At 53.0% G+C, this 17,826-nt stretch overlaps 2 protein-coding genes across 3 annotated transcripts; both read left to right on the plus strand.

The window, feature by feature from the left end:
• On the plus strand, window positions 1-5,455 carry RPS5 (ribosomal protein S5). Of its 2 annotated transcripts, none has more exons than XM_043900557.1 (6): window positions 1-138; window positions 851-959; window positions 3,938-4,147; window positions 4,292-4,420; window positions 5,160-5,258; window positions 5,337-5,455. In XM_043900557.1, exons 2-6 carry the CDS (start codon window positions 852-854, stop codon window positions 5,403-5,405), a joined length of 615 nt encoding a protein of 204 aa, XP_043756492.1. In that variant the 5' UTR covers window positions 1-138; window position 851; the 3' UTR covers window positions 5,406-5,455. The 2 variants fall into 2 exon arrangements, with proteins under 2 accessions (XP_043756492.1, XP_043756493.1); XM_043900558.1 differs by lacking the exon at window positions 1-138 and adding an exon at window positions 349-367.
• A 71-nt stretch (window positions 5,456-5,526) lies between these two features.
• On the plus strand, window positions 5,527-10,367 carry RNF225 (ring finger protein 225). Its single transcript, XM_043900551.1, has 2 exons — window positions 5,527-6,278; window positions 6,679-10,367. The coding sequence occupies exons 1-2, from the start codon at window positions 6,226-6,228 to the stop codon at window positions 7,718-7,720; spliced, it is 1,095 nt and encodes a 364-aa protein (XP_043756486.1). The 5' UTR covers window positions 5,527-6,225; the 3' UTR covers window positions 7,721-10,367.
• The last annotated feature ends 7,459 nt before the right edge of the window (window positions 10,368-17,826 follow it).

Raw genomic sequence — 17,826 nt, forward strand, 5'->3', positions numbered from 1 at the left:
CGCGCGCCACCTTCGCTGACCCGGAAGTTCTCGCCTCAGTTAAAGGCCTCAGCCCGCGGTGCGCGGCCTCTTCCTGTCTGTGCCTGGTCGGCGCGTGGTCTACGACGAACGATCGAGACACCTAGGCTGTGCCTTCAGGTGAGGTTGTCGCGGAGTAGGGGGTCCGAGGGGCGACCCTGGGTCTCCCGGAAGCTGTGGGTGCGCCCCGCGCCCGGGGCCTTTCCTCGTGCGGTTGACCTGACGGAGGCGCGAGGAAAGTTTCTCTTGCTGTCTCGCTTCAGCTCCGCCGCCGCTGTAGCCTTGCCTCGCGGCGTACTGGGGAAGTTGCTCGCGGTTGCCTTGGTCTCTGCAGTTGTACTTTATTTACGTAAGAAAATTCCTTAAATAGATGCTTCCTCCTAAATAACAGCCCCTAATGATCTCCTCGGGGTCGGACACCAAGTTCAACTTTTGTATTGGTAAAACACAGAATTCTTACGCTATACTGATGAGGGAGCTGAGTCCAAAGAAGAGTTGTAGATCTGTAGGTTCGTAGAACTCTGGAAGAACATGGTTGGGGTTTGAATTCTAGCGGATGCAGCGTCAGGGCATTTGGACTCGGGGCATTTGCCCATCCCTGGGCCGGCCTGCAACTGTTGAGGGGGTGCCTGTAAGCCTTGGGCCTCAGGGTTCCTGGGTGAGAGACAGGTGTTGCTTGCTGACAGAGTGGTTTTTCTAAGATTCAACACGGTGGACCCAGATATTCCCAGCGTTCTTTGGTTGCTAGTAATTTCCCAGTTCTGATTGTGTTCTAAACTGGCCTCAGAGTTAGTGATACATATGCCTGGGCTTTGACGATTTTTATCCCTAGGATGACAGAGTGGGAAACAGCTGCACCTGCAGTAGCAGAGACCCCCGACATCAAGCTCTTTGGGAAGTGGAGCACCGACGACGTGCAGATCAATGACATTTCCCTGCAGGTAAGGAGGGTGTAACGATTGTGCTCCCTGGCTGGGGGCGGGGTTACTTGAAACTTGTAGCCTTCCTGCCAAGTAGAGTTGAAGGTGGCACAGGTAAAGGAGGGATTCCTGGACCACCACACCCACCATATCTGTTTTTCTTTGTATCCTGTTAGAGGTTGCTACAGTTTTTCTCAGGAGATGGTTCCTTCCACAGTAATTATCACATCGCACAGGTGGTTTAGTTTTTTTTGTGTGTTGTAGTGAAATATACAGAAAATTTATTTTTTAGTTTTATACATTTTGTTTTTTAAATGTGTTTCTTATTTTACTCAAGTATTGAAAATAGCAAAGGCAATACTATTTTATTCAGGCTATAACATTTGAATTATATGTTTTAGAATTAAATAAAAATGGGCAGTATTCATCAAGTCCAGAAGTTGTGCCCTGGAGAGAAGAGTCAAATTACAGAGATTCAAATGCCTGAAAATCTAAACACTTTCCAGTTGTCCCTCAGTGTCTGAGGGGATGTTGGTTCCAGGAGCCCCAAGTTTACTAAAACCCTCAGGTGCTCACGTCCCTTCATGTGCACAGGTATTTGAAGTGTACGAGCCCCAAATTATTATTTTGTGTGAGGAAATCCAATTGTCTCAGCACATGTGATTTTTGTCTTTTGGAGTTTTGTGCATCTTAACAAATTTAGGCCATAAAATGTTATTTAAATCTCATTTATATGGTATATGTATGTATCCCGGCACCATTTGTTGAAGGGACTGTTTATCCCATTGAATAGTCTTGGCACCGTTGTTGAATATCAATTCAGCAAAGATGTAAGGGTTTATTTCTGGATTCTGAACTCTTATTTCATTGGTCTCTATGCCCCCCCCCCCTTTTATTTTTGGTGCCAGTATCACAGTCTTGATTACTATAGCTTTGTAAGAAGTTTTGAAATTGGTAAATGGGAGTTCTCCACTGCAGTGTTGCCCCCACACTGTTTTACACTTGGGCTCATTAGGACATTTGTGGGGTCTTTATAAAAAGAATTTATGTTTTGTGACTGCATTGGTATTGTTCGGGCGCTAAGTTATGTCTGACTGTGACCCCATGAACTGCAGCACATCAGGCTTCCCTGTTCTTCACTATCTGTCGGAGTTTCCTCAAACTCACGTCCATTGTGTTGCCATCCAACCAGCATTACTATTTGTTACTTCTATGCAATGCGGGGAACCCGGGTTTGATTTCTGCACTGGGAAGATCGGCTGGAGAAGGGATAGGTTACCCACTCCAGTATTCTGGCCTGGAGAATTCCATGGACTGTATAGTTCATGGGGTCGCAAAGATTTGGACACAACTGAGCAACTTTGACTTTTCATGTAAATCACAGTAACTAGGCACTGAGCCCAATGGAGAATTCAAATCTGGTTTTCACTCTGAGTGTCTTCTAGAGCTGTTTTCCTTCACAGGTTTGTTGGAGGAGGTTTGCAAGCTTAAAACGGCCAGATACTAAGTGTTTTAGTCTTGGCAGGTCCCATGATGGTCTGTCACATGTGTGTTTGCCTCTTTGTGTTTTTTTTTTCCCTTCTTGCTTTTTTTGGTACAAAACTTTAATAATGTAAAAACAATTTTTCACTTTTTCCTGGTGTTCTTCAAGAGGCTGGGGAAGCAGAAGTCAGCATGGTATCAAAATTCTCACTATCAAAAGTGTACTGGACTCTACCATGGGGCCCAGCAACATAACCAAATGCTTGCTGGGGTGTTTGGTATTCACAGTTTTTTCTTGCACAGTGCGAGTCCCTGCATGTACACCCATCTGTATACTTCTGTTTGTGCAAATGGTTCTCTCCAGAGGAGACTCCAGTCTGTCATGCCTATGTCAGAATCCTGTATTCTTTCCTGTCAATCCTTGGTTTTGTAGAAACTCATTGTTTGTAAATGTTCTTGTTTGTTTGTGGTAGAGTGACTTTTATGTAGGGTTCATCCTGGAAATAGGTCAGAAGTAATCCTTTTCAGGTACATAGAGTTCCTCTGACTCAGCCCCTCCCCCAACGATTTAGTGTTTACTAGATATTGTCTTGGGACATGTATGTTTTCATAGGCAAGATTGTTGAATGATTCTTTTAAAACAGTGGTTCTCTGGGATGGTTCCCCCATCAGCCCTTTAAGGAACATTAGGCAATGTCTGGGCACATGTTTGGGTCAGTGAAGAGTGAAGAACACTTTTAAAAGAAAACTGGGGTTGTGGGCCATCATCTCCTTAGTTCTCCACATCCTTCCTCCCATTGTTAAGAAAGTACTCTTTTTAGTGAGCTGGTAAAGTCACTTTGTTGTTCAGTTGCTAACTCACATCAGTCAGTTCAGTTGCGTCCGACTCTTTGCAAACCTGTGGACTGCAGCACGCCAGGCTTCCCTCTTTTTCACTGTCTCCTGGAATTTGTTCAGATTCATGTCCATTGACCATGCCATCCAACCATCTCATCCTCTGTCGCCCCCTTCTCCCGCCTTCAGTCTTTCCCAGCATGAGGGTCTTTTTCTGGTGAGTCAGTTCTTTGCATTAGGTGGCCAAAGTATTGGAGCTTCAGCATCAGTCCTTCCAATGAATATTCAGGGTTGATTTCCTTCAGGATAGATTGGTTGGATCTCCTTGCAGTCCAAGGGACTCTCAAGAGTCTTCTCCAATACCACAGTTCAAAAGCATCAGTTCTTCAGCGCTCAGCTTTCTTTATGGTCCAACTCTCACATCTGTACATGACTACTGGAAAAACCATAGCTTTAACTAGGCAGACCTTAGTTGGCAAAGTGATGTCTCTTTAATACTCTGTCTAGGTTGTCATAGCTTTCCTTCCAAGGGTCACTTGCTTAGATTTTATTCTTTGTGGCAGGCAGGGGCTCACATCCAAAGCCCCACAGGTGGGTGGGGGCTCCCGTAAGCGGGTGTTGGGTCCCTCTGGTACCCTCGGATGTCCATCCTGCTCTTGAGTGAGCTTCTTCCGCTGCTCCAGGATTACATTGCTGTCAAGGAGAAGTACGCCAAGTACCTGCCCCACAGCGCGGGCCGCTATGCGGCCAAGCGCTTCCGCAAGGCACAGTGCCCCATCGTGGAACGCCTCACCAACTCCATGATGATGCACGGCCGCAACAATGGCAAGAAGCTTATGACCGTGCGCATCGTCAAGCACGCCTTCGAGATCATCCACCTGCTCACTGGCGAGGTAGGGCCTGGGGCCAGAGGGGAGAGTGCCCTCAGGCACCCGAAGCCAACAGCACCCCCACCATACGCATGCTGGGGTCCTCCAGGGATGGGGAGGGACGCGGGCTGGGTGTCTGGCTCATGGGCGTCCCCCTGCGCCCCCCAGAACCCCCTGCAGGTCCTGGTGAACGCCATCATCAACAGCGGCCCCCGGGAGGACTCTACCCGCATTGGGCGAGCTGGAACAGTGAGGCGGCAGGCTGTGGATGTGTCCCCACTGCGCCGTGTGAATCAGGTGGGCTTGGGGCCTTTGGGCACACATGGCCACCCAGGAACAGCCACCGGGCTGGGTCAGAATGCTGCCTGGGGCAGAGGCTAGCAACTAGGGATGTTCACCTCTGTCTGCATGTTTTACCTGAGTGTCATTTCCTCCAGGAAGCCTTCCAGGGTTCCCACCCCACAGAACACATCCTTGCTCTGGCCCTCTCCTGGGCATCATTTCGCTGAAGGGCCAGTTTCCAGGGTGTATGTTTTCATGTTGTTTTTATTTTTTTGGACCATGTGAGAACCCATTGCAGGTGTTCTGACCATTTTTCTGTTACAACTTCAGTGGGTGTCTCCTAGACAGTCTAGTCTGTCCCCACTGTCACCTGCAAGGAATTTAACAGCAACCTGTTGTTCATGTTGCATCACCAGTCCAATTTGTGGAGCTGTCCTCAGCACACCCTTTATGGTTGTTTGTTTTCTGTCAAGGCTCCTGGGCCAGGAGCACACATTGCTTTCCCCGTCTCAGCTGGTTTAAATCTGCTGCCATCAGGGGCCCAGGCCTCAGCCTTGGACACCCTTTTCCGTGGCCCTCAGTCTGATCCCAGCCCTGGCGGCCTGCTCTGGGCAGCACTGTGGGCTCCCACTGCTGTGCTTGGTGGGCCTGCGGGTGGCAGCGTGGTAGCCAGGGTGTGTCAGGGGCCTGGTACCAGAGAACTGTGGGCCCTCCTGGGGTGGGGGCACCTGCTCAGCTGACCCCCTGCCTCTAGGCCATTTGGCTGCTGTGCACCGGTGCCCGGGAGGCCGCCTTCCGGAACATCAAGACCATTGCCGAGTGCCTGGCGGATGAACTCATCAACGCAGCCAAGGTGGGTGAGGACGCTGCAGGGAGGCGGGGGTCTCAAGGGGAAGGGGGTCCGCATTGAGCTAAGCGTCTCTTCCTGCAGGGCTCCTCCAACTCCTACGCCATCAAGAAGAAGGATGAGCTGGAGCGCGTGGCCAAGTCTAACCGCTGATCACTGGCTGCAGCTGCAATAAACCTGTTTGCCCTGTGGGGCAGCCCCTTCTCCTGTCTGTCCTTGGCTGGGGCTGGGGCTGGTGTGGGAGCCGGGGGTGAGGGGCGGGCTGAGCCTGGTGTCTGAGGAGTTGGCCACATTCATTCCTGGCGTGTCTTTGGCCTGTGGGGACCTGGATTCACCAGGGAGGACTCAGCTCGGGAAGCATCGCTGACTCAGAAACTGCGGCACCCTGGGCTGCAGGCCTGGCTGCCCGGACCGACCCGGCCGGTATCAGAAATGAGAGGGGTGGGGTTGCCCTGGCAGAGATGGCACTGGGCAGGCACTTGGGAGGTCCAGCCCACCCTGAGAGTTGCCAGGAAGCAGCCGGGGTCAGGGCTGGGCTCTAGGCTACAACAGTCTCTTCCTCCTGTCTGCTGGCCGCACGGCTCTGACCTAGTTCAATACACTGTGGGGTCTGCCTGCCTTCAACCCCCAGGACCCCAGAAGGTGGCTCTGGGCACCCTGTCCCCAGCCTAGGTCTCCCCCCATGGACACACTGGTACCCTGGATAGTTCTCATCCGACAGTGGTTCTGGGTGGAAGGTTCATGACCTCTGGAAGGCTGGAGGTGGGGGGGCCCCCTTCCAGGCCCTGGACTGTCATGGCCTTGTCAACCTGTGCCTCCAGCCTCCCCCAACACCCTGCTGAGGTCAGGCTTGTGCGCTCCATCCTGCCGGGACCTTCTGGGGGCGGTCAGACAGGTCCTATGGGAACCTGGAGGGCGCGGGCCCCGCCCACGGGGAGGGGCCCGCAGTGTCCACCTGCAGGCAGGTCTAGGGATGGGTTCAGAACCCGCGCTGAAGTGGCAGCCTGAGGTTGGAGGCGCCACCAGGTAGGAAGAGGCTGCTGGGGTCTGTGCTTGGGGAACCTGGCCTGGTGGGCTGCCAGCCCGACGTCCTGAGGCTTGGGGCCTCTCCTTCCCCTGCCTCTTCCTTGAGTCTGGGGTCTCCCCCGGGGTCTGCCCAGCTCTCCTGGGAGCCCGTCGGGTCTTTACTGAAGTCCCTCAGATCCACTCTGCTCCCGCCTGGGGATCCCCAAGTCTGGCTCTGAGTCCGCAGTGCTCAGAGCCCCTAGACCCCATCCGCCCTCCGGCGGCCTCGGGTCCACATCCTCCACCACTCCCCGCATCCTCCTGCCCCTCCAGCCGCCTCCTCCAGGCTCTCTGCTCCTCCGGCAACCCTTCCCGGTGTTGGTCCCTCCAGAGCACGGCCGTTGACTGCCTCTCCCCGCAGGTCGGCCCGGATGCCCTGCCCTCGGCCGCCCTGGCTCCGCCGCCCGCGGGCCCCCCGGGGCTCGGGCCCCAGCACCCCGGGCTCCGCGTGCACCCCGCGCTCCCCCGGTAGGGGAGAGGACGAGGACGAGGGCGGCGAAGAGGAGGCGGACGGCAGCCCGGGCCCCATGCTGGCCCCCGCCTCCCCGGTGGAGTGCCTCATCTGCGTGTCGCCCTTCGACAGCGTGTTCAAGCTGCCCAAGAGCCTGGACTGCGGCCACGTCTTCTGCCTCGAGTGCCTGGCCCGCCTGTCGCTGGCCACGGCGGGCGGCGGCGCGGCGGTGGCCTGCCCGGTGTGCCGCGCGCCCACGCGCCTGGCCCCGCGCCGCGGGCTCCCCGCGCTGCCCACGCAGCTCGGCCTGCTCCCCGGCCCCGTGCGCGTCCCGCCGGCGCCCCCGGGCTCCGTGCGCTTCGACCGCCGGCGCGGCCTGCTCTACCTGCGGCCGCCGCCGCCCGGACCCGGGCCGCGCAAAGCCCGCGCGCCGCCGCCGCCGCCGCCGTTGCGCCTCGGCCGCCCGCTGTCACGCCGCCTGTCGCTGGCGCGCTCGGCCTGGCTCTTCCACGCGGCCGTCGTCCTGGCCGTGCTGGTGGCCGCGGGGCTGGTGGTCTCGGGCGTCTACATCTTCTTCCTCATCCCGCGCGCCACCACCGCCCACCCCGCGCGGCCCCAGCTCGTGGCGCTCGCCCCGGCTCCCGGCCTCTCCTGGTTCCCGCCTCGGCCCACCGCCCCAGCGCTCCGGACCCCCGGCAGGACGCCGCGCCCCGCGAGCCCCGACGCGGACTGGAGCCCCGGCCCGGACTCGGGCCCCGACCCGGACTGGAGCCCCGGCCCGGACTCGGGCCCCGACCCGGACGCCGTCCCACCCGGGGCTTCGGAGCCCGAGGGGCTCCCCAAGGACACGGAGACACCTGCTGGGCCCTCGGAGCGCGCGGGGGGCGGGGTGGAGGCTGGCCCTGACCGGACCCCGCGGGCACGGGGCGCCGGGGCCCCGGGGTCGTCCTGAGGCTCCCCGTGATCCCCGTGGAGACCTTGGCGGGCGCGGGGCAAGGGCGCCCTGCTCCAGCGAGGCCCGGCGGCTCATTCCGGGCGTCCTCAGGAGGCAGGGACCCTCCCAAGGAACAGCCCCGACTGCAGTGCCCGTGGGCCACCGCTGGAGGAGTCCCGTGGATGTCGAGGCCCCGCGAGGAGGCACTCATCAACGGGCCAGGGGTGCCCTTGGTCCGCATCTCTCCTGGGACTCCAGTCCCTGGGGCAGCATCCCGCGGGGCCCTGCTAGGGGTACCCCCCGACCCTGAGCCTCAGAAGTGTCCCCCAAGTCATCCTTGCCCCAGGAGAACTTTCAGCCCTGGCTGGCACCGGGGCTGCCTACTCTGATTTGACTCATCCTTTGGGCTTTTGCTGGGTCCCTGGCCACGTCTGCGAGTGGCCGGGACCAACCACCCTGTTCCTTCCCAGACTGGGTAGTTTGTTTTCCACTCTGCTGCCTGCAGGCTGGGCCTGGGTGGGATCCAGTCGTCCCCACGCAAGGCCTGCGTGGTGGCCTTGCGCACCCAGCTGGGGCTGGGACCTGCCAGGGAGGGGCCTGGCCAGGCCTGCGGATGGACAGACAGCCCGGGCCTCCCAGACGGACTTCCATCTGGGCCCTGAACAGCAGCTTGCAGCGGGCCCTCGCTCCTGCTGTGGGGGGTGGCTTCTGGAGTTCTCTAGAAGCCTCCTCTTGTGAGGGCAGCTGTGGTCTGGCTCAGAGCGGCCAAGGTTGCCTGCAGGTCAGGCCATGTCGGCGGGGATCGCTCCCGACATTCCTGGCCTGCCCCACGGGGTCCTGGCCCCTCTGCCCACCACGAGCCCCCATCACCCGCATCTCCACCCCCTGAATGCTCAGGGTCAGTCCCTGCCTTCCTTCAGGGCTCCTTCAGCACCCTGTCAGCACTGAGGGCAAGGGGGCCTCTGCCCTCCCTGTGGACAGCAGCTTGCAGGGAGGAGGTCCTCCTCCTGGAAGCCTTCCTGAATTATCACAGTGGGGCAGACGGCAACTCCTCGCCACACAAACTGGACAAGGGCCTTCTGTCTCCCCCGCTTGCCCTGGGGCCCCTGTCTGCCTCATGTCACCCAGCGCGGGCGAGCTGTGTGGCAGGGCGGCGTCCAGCGTTTTCCAGGGAGGAATGTCACTTCTTTGGGGCTGGGGGCACCTGGTAGATTGTTTACATGTGTGTCCTCAGGACCTGGCACACAACGGGTGCCGAGTAGCTCTGTAGGGAGGGACGGCCCTGCAGGGACCGCTGCGGGCACCTCGGTTCACCCGGCTCCCGGCGTCCTCACCCGGGGGTGTCAGCAGAGCTGCTTCTGATGGGATCTGCTCCTTCGTCTGAGGGAGTGTCTTCCTGGACTAGTTCCTGTCCAACATCTGGGCCAATGATGCCCGCAGGGGCCTGGACCGGGGTGCTACGTCACGGGGCAGGCCCGGCCAGCCCCACCGGGAGGAGACTGGTTGGGCAGGAGCAGGGCTGACTGGTGGTCTGTATAGCTTTTCCCAGCTGCTACAACAAATCACCACTGACTCAGTTCCTTAGAACAGCACATGGTACTTATCTTCCTCATTCTCTTCCTCACTTTCCTGCTGCAATTTTTCTGAAAAGGACACCAGGATTGCACTGAGCTCACCCAGATGATCGAGGACATCTCCAACTCCATATCCTTAATTTCATCACCTCTGTAAAGTCCATCTTTACTGTTAAGTAACAGATTCACATTCTAGGTATTGGGGGGGGGTGTTATTCAGCTTTCACAGGGTCTCAAATATCTACCTCCTCATCCCTCGCCTCCTCCACTACAGGCTGGGAAGAGTTGAGGTGGGGGCATAGAATGGGCAGAGATGGGCCCAGCCGCAGAGGTGCTCAGAAAGGGGCCCTTGGCTGCCAGGTACACAGAAGAGGAAGAGACAATGCTTTCTGCCTGAAGGTGCTCAAGGAAGGCTGCCTGGAGGAATAGTACCTTCGAGAATGCACTGAGTCAGGGGGACCTGAGGGAGGGAGCTGGTGACTGAGGGCAGCTGGCAGGGCTGGCTCCTCCTTGTGAAGCGGAGCAGGACCTTGCTCCCAGACCTTGTTCTCTGCCTGCCCTTTGCCTGTGGATAACTCTAGTCCAAGAAGAAGTTTAATCAGAGAAGTGAGAAACAAAGGAAAACAGTCTAAGGAGACTAATAATAATGTAGTCATTAAGTGTATTCAAGGACCTCCAGTTCTTTCTCATGGGCTAGAGATAATATTTTGAGCCATATCCTGTGAGCTACCTTATAGATACCAAAACACCAGCTGGAGAAGTTGGTCACCAGGTACGTGATGACTAAACTGTACCCAGGACTTGAGCTGCCACAATTCTGAGAATTGATCGCAAAGAATTGGGAACAAGAGCACCCAGGACTGAAAAACTGCACCTAAAACAACCAAGATGATGCTGGTCAGACCACTGATGACCAACTTGAAGCGGACTGTTAAGGATGACGGTGCTGTTTCTGCATGTAGTCCCCCCCCAACTTTGTCTGTAAAAGCTCTCACTGCCTGTTTGTCAGAGGGGGGAGTTGGCCTTTGGACAGATGGCTGCCACCCTCCCCGCCAGTTGCCAGCATCTGAAATAAAGCAAATTTTCCTTTCCACCAACCTGGCCTGCTTATTGGCTTTTGAGTGGCGAGCAGCCAGACACCCTCCAAGCATACATTTTGGTAACATGTGTCCTAACCTGCTTCCCCCTCCAAACTGTGGGGAGTGGTTGCTTCTCTACCTTCCCAGATGGGAGCCTGAAACCTCGTTCTCTCTTCCTGTAAAATGCAGCTGATGACTGAGCACAGGGGTCACGGAGCAGCCCTGTTAGCTGATTACCTCGATGTGTGCCCACCCACTGCTCCTGAACAATGGGACTGCCTGCAACCACCACCTGGGCCAGGACTGCTGGGCACCTTCAGCCTCTGTGGCCACCTGGTACTGTGCGCTCCAGGCCTGCCTGGGCTCGCTCCATCCCTGCTGGGTGCACGCTCCACAGCTGCCCCAGTATTGCTCCTCTTCTTAATGGTCCCAATGCCTGTGAACGCTGGGTGGAGGGTGATGGCTGGTGGTGGGGGGTGGGCGTCTCAGTGCCTGGCATGGTGCCAGGGAGACCTTAACCCATCAGACTTTATTCTATATTCTGTAAAACGGGAGATGATAAACTTGCAGGAAGAATTTTTCATTCTTTCACAAGTATTTATTGAGCGCCTGCTCTGTACTTAGGGCACACCAGAGGTGCGGTGGGAATGAGGGACTTGGCAGGGCAGTTGATGTCCAGAGGGCGACAGGGGGCCATCATCTTGGGCACACGACCCTCCACTCCCCAAACCTTTCCCAGGCCCTCCCCAGCTCTCCTCCCCTTGCAAACAAGGTGCATGGGACGCTCCATGCCACCAGGATCCAGCTGGCCTCTCTTCATGAGGGCCAGGGAGGCCTGTGGCCACACTACACTCATGTCCAGCCATGGGTTAGCCTTTTATCTTGAGGTTGAGGGCACAGGACCACGGAGGGCCCTTGCTGAACGCTGAGAGCAGAAGTGTCCAGCTTAGAGATGGGAAATCAGGCTGAGGGCAGGACAGGGCATGGACTCGAGCAGGGACCAGAGAGCCTTCTGCAGAACAACTCCTTTCAAGTCCACTCCTTGGCCCCGGCCAGGAATAGCCTCCCTCTTCCTTCCTCCTGGGGCCCAGCAGCCGCAACTCTCTCCTCCATACACCAGTTTCCCAACCTCTTTATTCCTCCCGCTCACAAACCTAAGTGGCCACAGGACTGGAAAAGGTCAGTTTTCATTCCAATCCCAAAGAAGGGCAATGCCAAAGAATACCCAAACTACTGCACAGTTGCACTCATCTCACATGCTAGCAAAGTAATGCTTAAAATTCTCCAAGCCAGGCTTCAACAGTACATGAACTGAGAACTTCCAGATGTTCAAACTGGATTTAGAAAAGGCAGAGGAACCAGAGATCAAATTGCGAACATCCGTCGGATCATCGAAAAAGCAAGAGAGTTCCAGAAAAACATCTACTTCTGCTTCATTGACTACATGAAAGCCTTTGACTGTGTGGATCACAACAGACTGTGGAGAATTCTTAAAGAGATGGGAATACCAGACCACCTGACCTGCCTCCTGAGAAATCTGTATGTAGGTCAAGAATCAACAGTTAGAATCGGACATGGAACAGACTGTTTCAAACTATGGAAAGGAGTACTTCAAGGCTGTATATTGTCACCCTGCTTATTTAACTTATATGGAGAGTACATCATGAGAAATGCCAGGCTGAAAAAAAAAAAAAAAAGAAATGCCAGGCTGGATGAAGCACAAGCACAAGCTGGAATCAAGATTGCCAGGAGAAATATCAATAACCTCAGATATGCAGATGACACCACCCTTATGGCAGAAAGCAAAGAAGAACTAAAGAGCCTCTTGATGAAGGTGAAAGAGGAGAGTGAAAATGTTGGCTTAAAGCTCAACATTCAGAAAATGAAGATCATGGCATTCGGTCGCATCACTTCATGGCAAATAGATGGGGACACAATGAAAACAGTGACAGACTTTATTTTCTTGGGCTTCAAAATCACTGCAGATGGTGATTGCAGCCATGAAATTAAAGGATGCTTGATCCTTGGAAGAAAAGCTATGACCAACCTAGTGAAAGTGTAAGTCGCTCAGTTGTGTCCAAAGCTTTTCGACCCCATGGGCTATACAGTCCATGGAATTCTCCAGCCCAGAATACTGGAGTGGGGAGCTGTTCCCTTTTCCAGAGGATCTTCACAACCCAGGGATGGAAGCCAGGTCTCCCTCATTGCAGGCGGATTCTTCACCAGTTGAGCCACCATGACCAACCATGACAGCGTATTAAAAAGCAGAGACACTATTTTGCCAACAAAGGTCCATCTAGTCAAAGCTATGGCTTTTCCAATAGTCATGTATGGATGTGAGAGTTGGACTATAAAGAAAGCTGAATGCCAAAGAATTGATGCTCTTTAACTGTGGTGCTGGAGAAGACTCTCGAGAGTCCATTGGACTGCAAGGAGGTCCGACCAGTCCGTCCTAAAGGCGATCAACAGTGAATATTCATTGGAAGGACTGCTGCTGAAGCTGAACCTCCAATACTTTAGCCACCTGATGCGAAGAACGGACTCATTGGAAAAGACCCTGATGCTGGGAAAGACTGAAGGCAGGAGGAAAAGGGGACGACAGAAGATGAGATGGTTGGATGGCATCACCGACTCGATGGACCTGAGTTTGAGTAATCTCTGGGAGTTGGTGATGGACAGGGAAGCCTGGCGTGCTGCATTCCTTGGGGTCGCAAAGAATAGGATACGACTGAGCGACTGAACGGAACTGAACCTCAGTGGTGTTCGAGGCGGGGAAAGCTAAGAGGGTGTCAGCAACGCGGACCAATCAGAGGCCGCACTCCGGGCTGGGGGCGTGACCGTAGTTGCCCTGGCAACTTGGCCCGCCTTCGCCGCAGCTCCTTGGGACTGCGCGTGCGTCACAGCCTCCCGCGCCGGGGGGAGGGACAGAGACACTCCCGCACTGACAGTCGGAGGAGCTTCTGCGGCCGCGGGGCCCCGGGAAGAGGCAGTGATCCGGTTTGTTATCGCACCGGTGGCGCTTCTGCTGAGTACAAGGCTCAGCGCACTGAACAGATACGTCCCCGCACTTGCGGTCCTTGGTGCTCAACTAGTGCTCATCTAATAAATTTTAACGCAGACTAATGAGAACACAGGTAGATTAGATTACAAAGGAAGAGCGTGACTCAGATGGGCTCTCCCTAACCCTAACCCCTGGCCGACCTGGGATGTGCTGCGACCCTCCGTCCCAAGGGGAAAGCAGGCTCGGATGGGGAGCGTCTCCCCTAGGGGCACGCCTTGGCAGGGCAGCTGGGCATGTCCTCCTAAGCTGTGGCTTTCTCTGCCCTCTCAGTCTCTGCAGAGGCTGGGGCAGAGGAGCCAGGAGGGACCTGAGAGCTGCATGCCGCTCACTGGGCATGGGTATTTCCACTCTAGTGGCCATGAAAAACCCACATTGGATATGGGACTTTTCCAAGGAATCTTCTAGAAATTTGCTCGTTTTTATTTTTAATAATAGGTTTTTTGAAATGTAATCTAAACACATTCATACAATTTGCCCAGAGTCTACAATTCATTTTGTTGTTAATAAGATCATATAGTTACGCAACCATCACCACTATCTAATTCCAGAACATTTTAAAGAAGCCCCATCCTGATTCAAGTCATGTCCCATTCCTCCTTCCCCTTAATCCCCGGCAACCATGTCTACTGTTTGTCTCTATGGATTTACTATTCTGGGCATTTCATACCAATAAAATCATACATATGCAGAAATCCACCCTTTAGAACAGCAGCCACTGGATTGTTCTTCCCAGCCAGTGGAGCCAACTCAGCCATGCATGTGAACTCTGGAGCCAAACAGATGTGGGTGTGAAGCCTACTTCCATTATAGCCTTGTTCTTAGCCCTTCTGAAACTCACTCTTCACTTGGGGAATGGTGGGGGTGGGGTACACTTGGCCTTGGGTGTGGCTGGCTTCACACAGTCTGTGGTCTCTGCTTTCAGGTACTCTTGGGCTGTGAGAGGACAGTGGGCCTCTGTTGGATTTAAAGGAAAAAAAAGATTTTTATTTTATTTTTTGGCTGTGTTGGTTCTTCATTGCTGCATGCAGGCTTTCTCTAGTTGTGGTGAGCGGGGGCTACACTTTGTTGTTGTGCGTGGGCTTCTCATTGCGGTGGCTTCTTGATGCAGAGCAAGGCTCTAGGTGCCTGGGCTCAGTAATTGAGGTGCACTTGAGCTTAGCTGCTCTGAGGCACATGGGATCTTCCTGGACCAGGGATGAAACCAGTGTCCCTTGCATTGCAAGGCGGATTCTAAACCACTGCTTCCCAGGTGGCGCTAGTGGTAAAGAACATGCCTGCCAATGCAGGATCCATTAGTCAGTCAGTTCAGTTGCTCAGTCGTGTCCGACTCTTTGCGACCCCAAGGACTGCATCATGCCAGGCCTCCCTGTCCATCACCAACTCTGGGAGCTTGCTCAAACTCATGTTCATTGAATCGGTGATGCCATTTCACCATCTCATCCTCTGTCATCCCCTTCTCCCACCTTCAATTCTTCCCAGAATCAGGGTCTCTTCCAATGAGTCCGTTCTTTGCATGAGGTGGCCAAAGTATTGGAGGTTCAGCTTCAGCAGCAGTCCTTCCAATGAATATTCAGGACTGATTTCCTTTAGGACGGACTGGTTGGATCTCCTTGCAGTCCAAGGGACTCTCAAGAGTCTTTGCCAACACCACAGTTCAAAAGCATCAGTTCTTTGGCATTCAGCTTTCTTTATAGTCCAACTCTCACATCCATACATGACTACTGGAAAAGGCATAGCTTTGACTAGATGGACCTTTGTTGGCAAAGCAATGTCTCTGCTTTTTTAATATTCCGTCTAGCTTGGTCATAGCTTTTCTTCCAAGGAACAAGAGTCTTTTAATTTCATGGCTTCAGTCACCATCTGCAGTGATTTTAGAGCCCCCCCCACCCCCCGCCAAAATAAAGTCTCTCACTGTTTCCATTGTTTCCCCATCTATTCTCCATGAAGTGATGGGGATGCCATGATCTTAGTTTTCTGAATGTTGAGCTTTAAGCCAACTTTTTCACTTTCCTCTTTCACTTTCATCAAGAAGCTCTTTAGTTTTTCTTCACTTTCTGCCATAATGGTGGTGTCATCTGCATATCTGAGGTTACTGATATTTTCCCCAGCAATCTTGACTCCAGCTTGTGCTGGAAGGAAGAAAGGAAGGAAGAACCCCTTCCTCAGTGATCAATGCAAAAATAGAGGAAAACAATAGAATGGGAAAGACTAGAGATCTCTTCAAGAAAATTAGAGATACCAAGGGAACATTTCATGGCAAAATGGGCACAATAAAGGATAGAGATGGTATGGACCTAACAGAAGTAGAAGATATTAAGAGGTGGCAAGTATACACAGAAGAACTGTGCAAAAAAGACCTTCATGACCCATATAACCCCAATGGTGTGATCACTCACATACAGCCAGACATCCTGGAATGGGAAGTCAAGTGGGCCTTAGGAAGCAGCACTAAGAACAAAGCTAGTGGAGGTGATGGAATTCCAGTTGAGCTATTTCAAATCCTAAAAGAAGATGCTGTGGAAGTGCTACACTCAATATGCCAGCAAATATGGAAAACTCAGCAGTGGCCACAGGACTTGAAAAGGTCAGTTTTCATTCCAATCCCAAAGAAAGGCAATGCCAAAGAATGCTCAAACTACCACACAATCACGCTCACCTCACATGCTAGTAAATTAGTGCTGAAAATTCTCCAAGCCAGGCTTCAGCAGTATGTGAACCGTGTACGTGAACAGTACATGAAATGTTCAAGCTGGATTTAGAAAAGGCAGAGGAATCACAGATCAAATCGCCAAAATTTGTCGGATCATCGAGAAAGCAAGAGAGTTCCAGAAAAACATCTACTTCTGCTTTATTGACTATGCCAAAGCCTTTGACTGTGTGGATCACAACAAACTGTAAAATTCTGAAGGAGATGGGAATACCAGGCCACCTGACCTGCCTCCAGAGAAGTCTGTATGCAGGTCAAGAAGCTACAGTTAGAACTGGACACAGGACAACAGACTGGTTCCAAATAGGCAAAGGAGTACATCAAGGCTGTATGTTGTCATCCTGCTCATTTAACTTATATGCAGAGTACATCATGCGAAACACTGGGCTGGAAGAAGCACAAGCTGGAATCAAGATTGCCAGGAGAAATATCAATAACCTCAGATATGCAGATGACACCACACTTATCCATAAGAGACACGGGTTCAATCCCTGGGTTGGGAAGATCCCCTGGAAGAGGACATGACAACCCAACCCATATTCTTGCCTGGGGAATCCCAGAGACAGAGGAGCCTGGCAGGCTCCAATCCATACAGCTGCACAGAGTTGGACACAACTGAAGCAACTTAGCACGCATGCACAGACCCCCCCAGGGAAGCCCTGATGTCAATTTTCAAAGGGCAATGGGGACTTCCCTGGCGGTCCAGTGGTTAAGACTGGGTGCTTACACTGCAGGGGGTATCGGTTTGATCCCTGGTCTGGGAACTAAAATTCCCGCATGCTATGTGGTGCAGCCAAAAAAAGGAAAAACAAGAGATTTGGACATCACACCAAAAAAGATACATAGATGGCAGAGAGAAGCAGATGAAAATATTCTAAACATCATATGCCATTATGGAATTTCAAATGTAAACAATATCACTACATATCAGAGTGGCTAAAATCCAAAATACTGACAACCAGTACCAGAACTCTACTGCTGTCCAGAATGCAAAATTATATAGCCCTCAGGAAGACAATTGGTAGTTTCTTATAAACTTAAATACACTCCTATTATGTGATCCATCTACCACACTCCGACGTATTTATACAAATGTATTGAAAATATGTCCACACAGACAGTGGGACAGGAATGTTTATAGCAAATTTATCCGTAATTGCTTATAACTGGAGCCAAACTGAGATGCTTTTCCATGATAAATGAATAAGGAAATTGGTACATTCATACAATGGAATATTATTTAGCAATAAAAAGGACTACGCTCTGGAGCCACAAAAAGGCATGGAGGAATCTTAAATGTGTATTCCTAAGGGAAAAAGTCAGCTGAAAAAGGTATATACTGTATGATTCCAACTTTATGACATTTTAGGAAAGGTAAAACTAGAGAGAGTGAAGTAGTGGTTGCCAAGGACTCAGGGGAAGGGAAGGTGGGGTGAATAGATGGAACCGAGGAGATTTTTCATGCAGCAAAACTATCCTGTAGTATACTGTAATGACTGACGTGTATAAAAAATGTGTAAATTCATATTTCCTACTTTAAAAGCAACAAAACCAGTATAATTATACTCTTTGGTCTGTAACAAACAAATAAATTTGCCAATAACGGAAGGGCAGGTGGGTGGGACAAATCTGTCCTCCGGCCGCGACCAGGTCCAAATGCCCAACCGGAAGTCCCAGGCCCGCCCTCGCCGCTCTCCCGGAAA

This window comes from Cervus elaphus, chromosome 4, assembly GCF_910594005.1.
Source record: "Cervus elaphus chromosome 4, mCerEla1.1, whole genome shotgun sequence".
NCBI classification, from domain to species: Eukaryota; Metazoa; Chordata; class Mammalia; order Artiodactyla; family Cervidae; genus Cervus; species Cervus elaphus.

Bases quoted from the DNA above. Each gene is read 5' to 3' on its own strand.
- RPS5 (XM_043900557.1), top strand. From the start codon at position 852: ATGACAGAGTGGGAAACAGCTGCACCTGCAGTAGCAGAGACCCCCGAC. The intron at 960-3,937 runs GTAAGGAGGGTG...CCGCTGCTCCAG, and splicing joins TCAATGACATTTCCCTGCAG to GATTACATTGCTGTCAAGGA. The intron at 4,148-4,291 runs GTAGGGCCTGGG...TGCGCCCCCCAG, and splicing joins TCCACCTGCTCACTGGCGAG to AACCCCCTGCAGGTCCTGGT.
- RNF225 (XM_043900551.1), top strand. From the start codon at position 6,226: ATGGGTTCAGAACCCGCGCTGAAGTGGCAGCCTGAGGTTGGAGGCGCC. The intron at 6,279-6,678 runs GTAGGAAGAGGC...CTCTCCCCGCAG, and splicing joins GAGGTTGGAGGCGCCACCAG to GTCGGCCCGGATGCCCTGCC.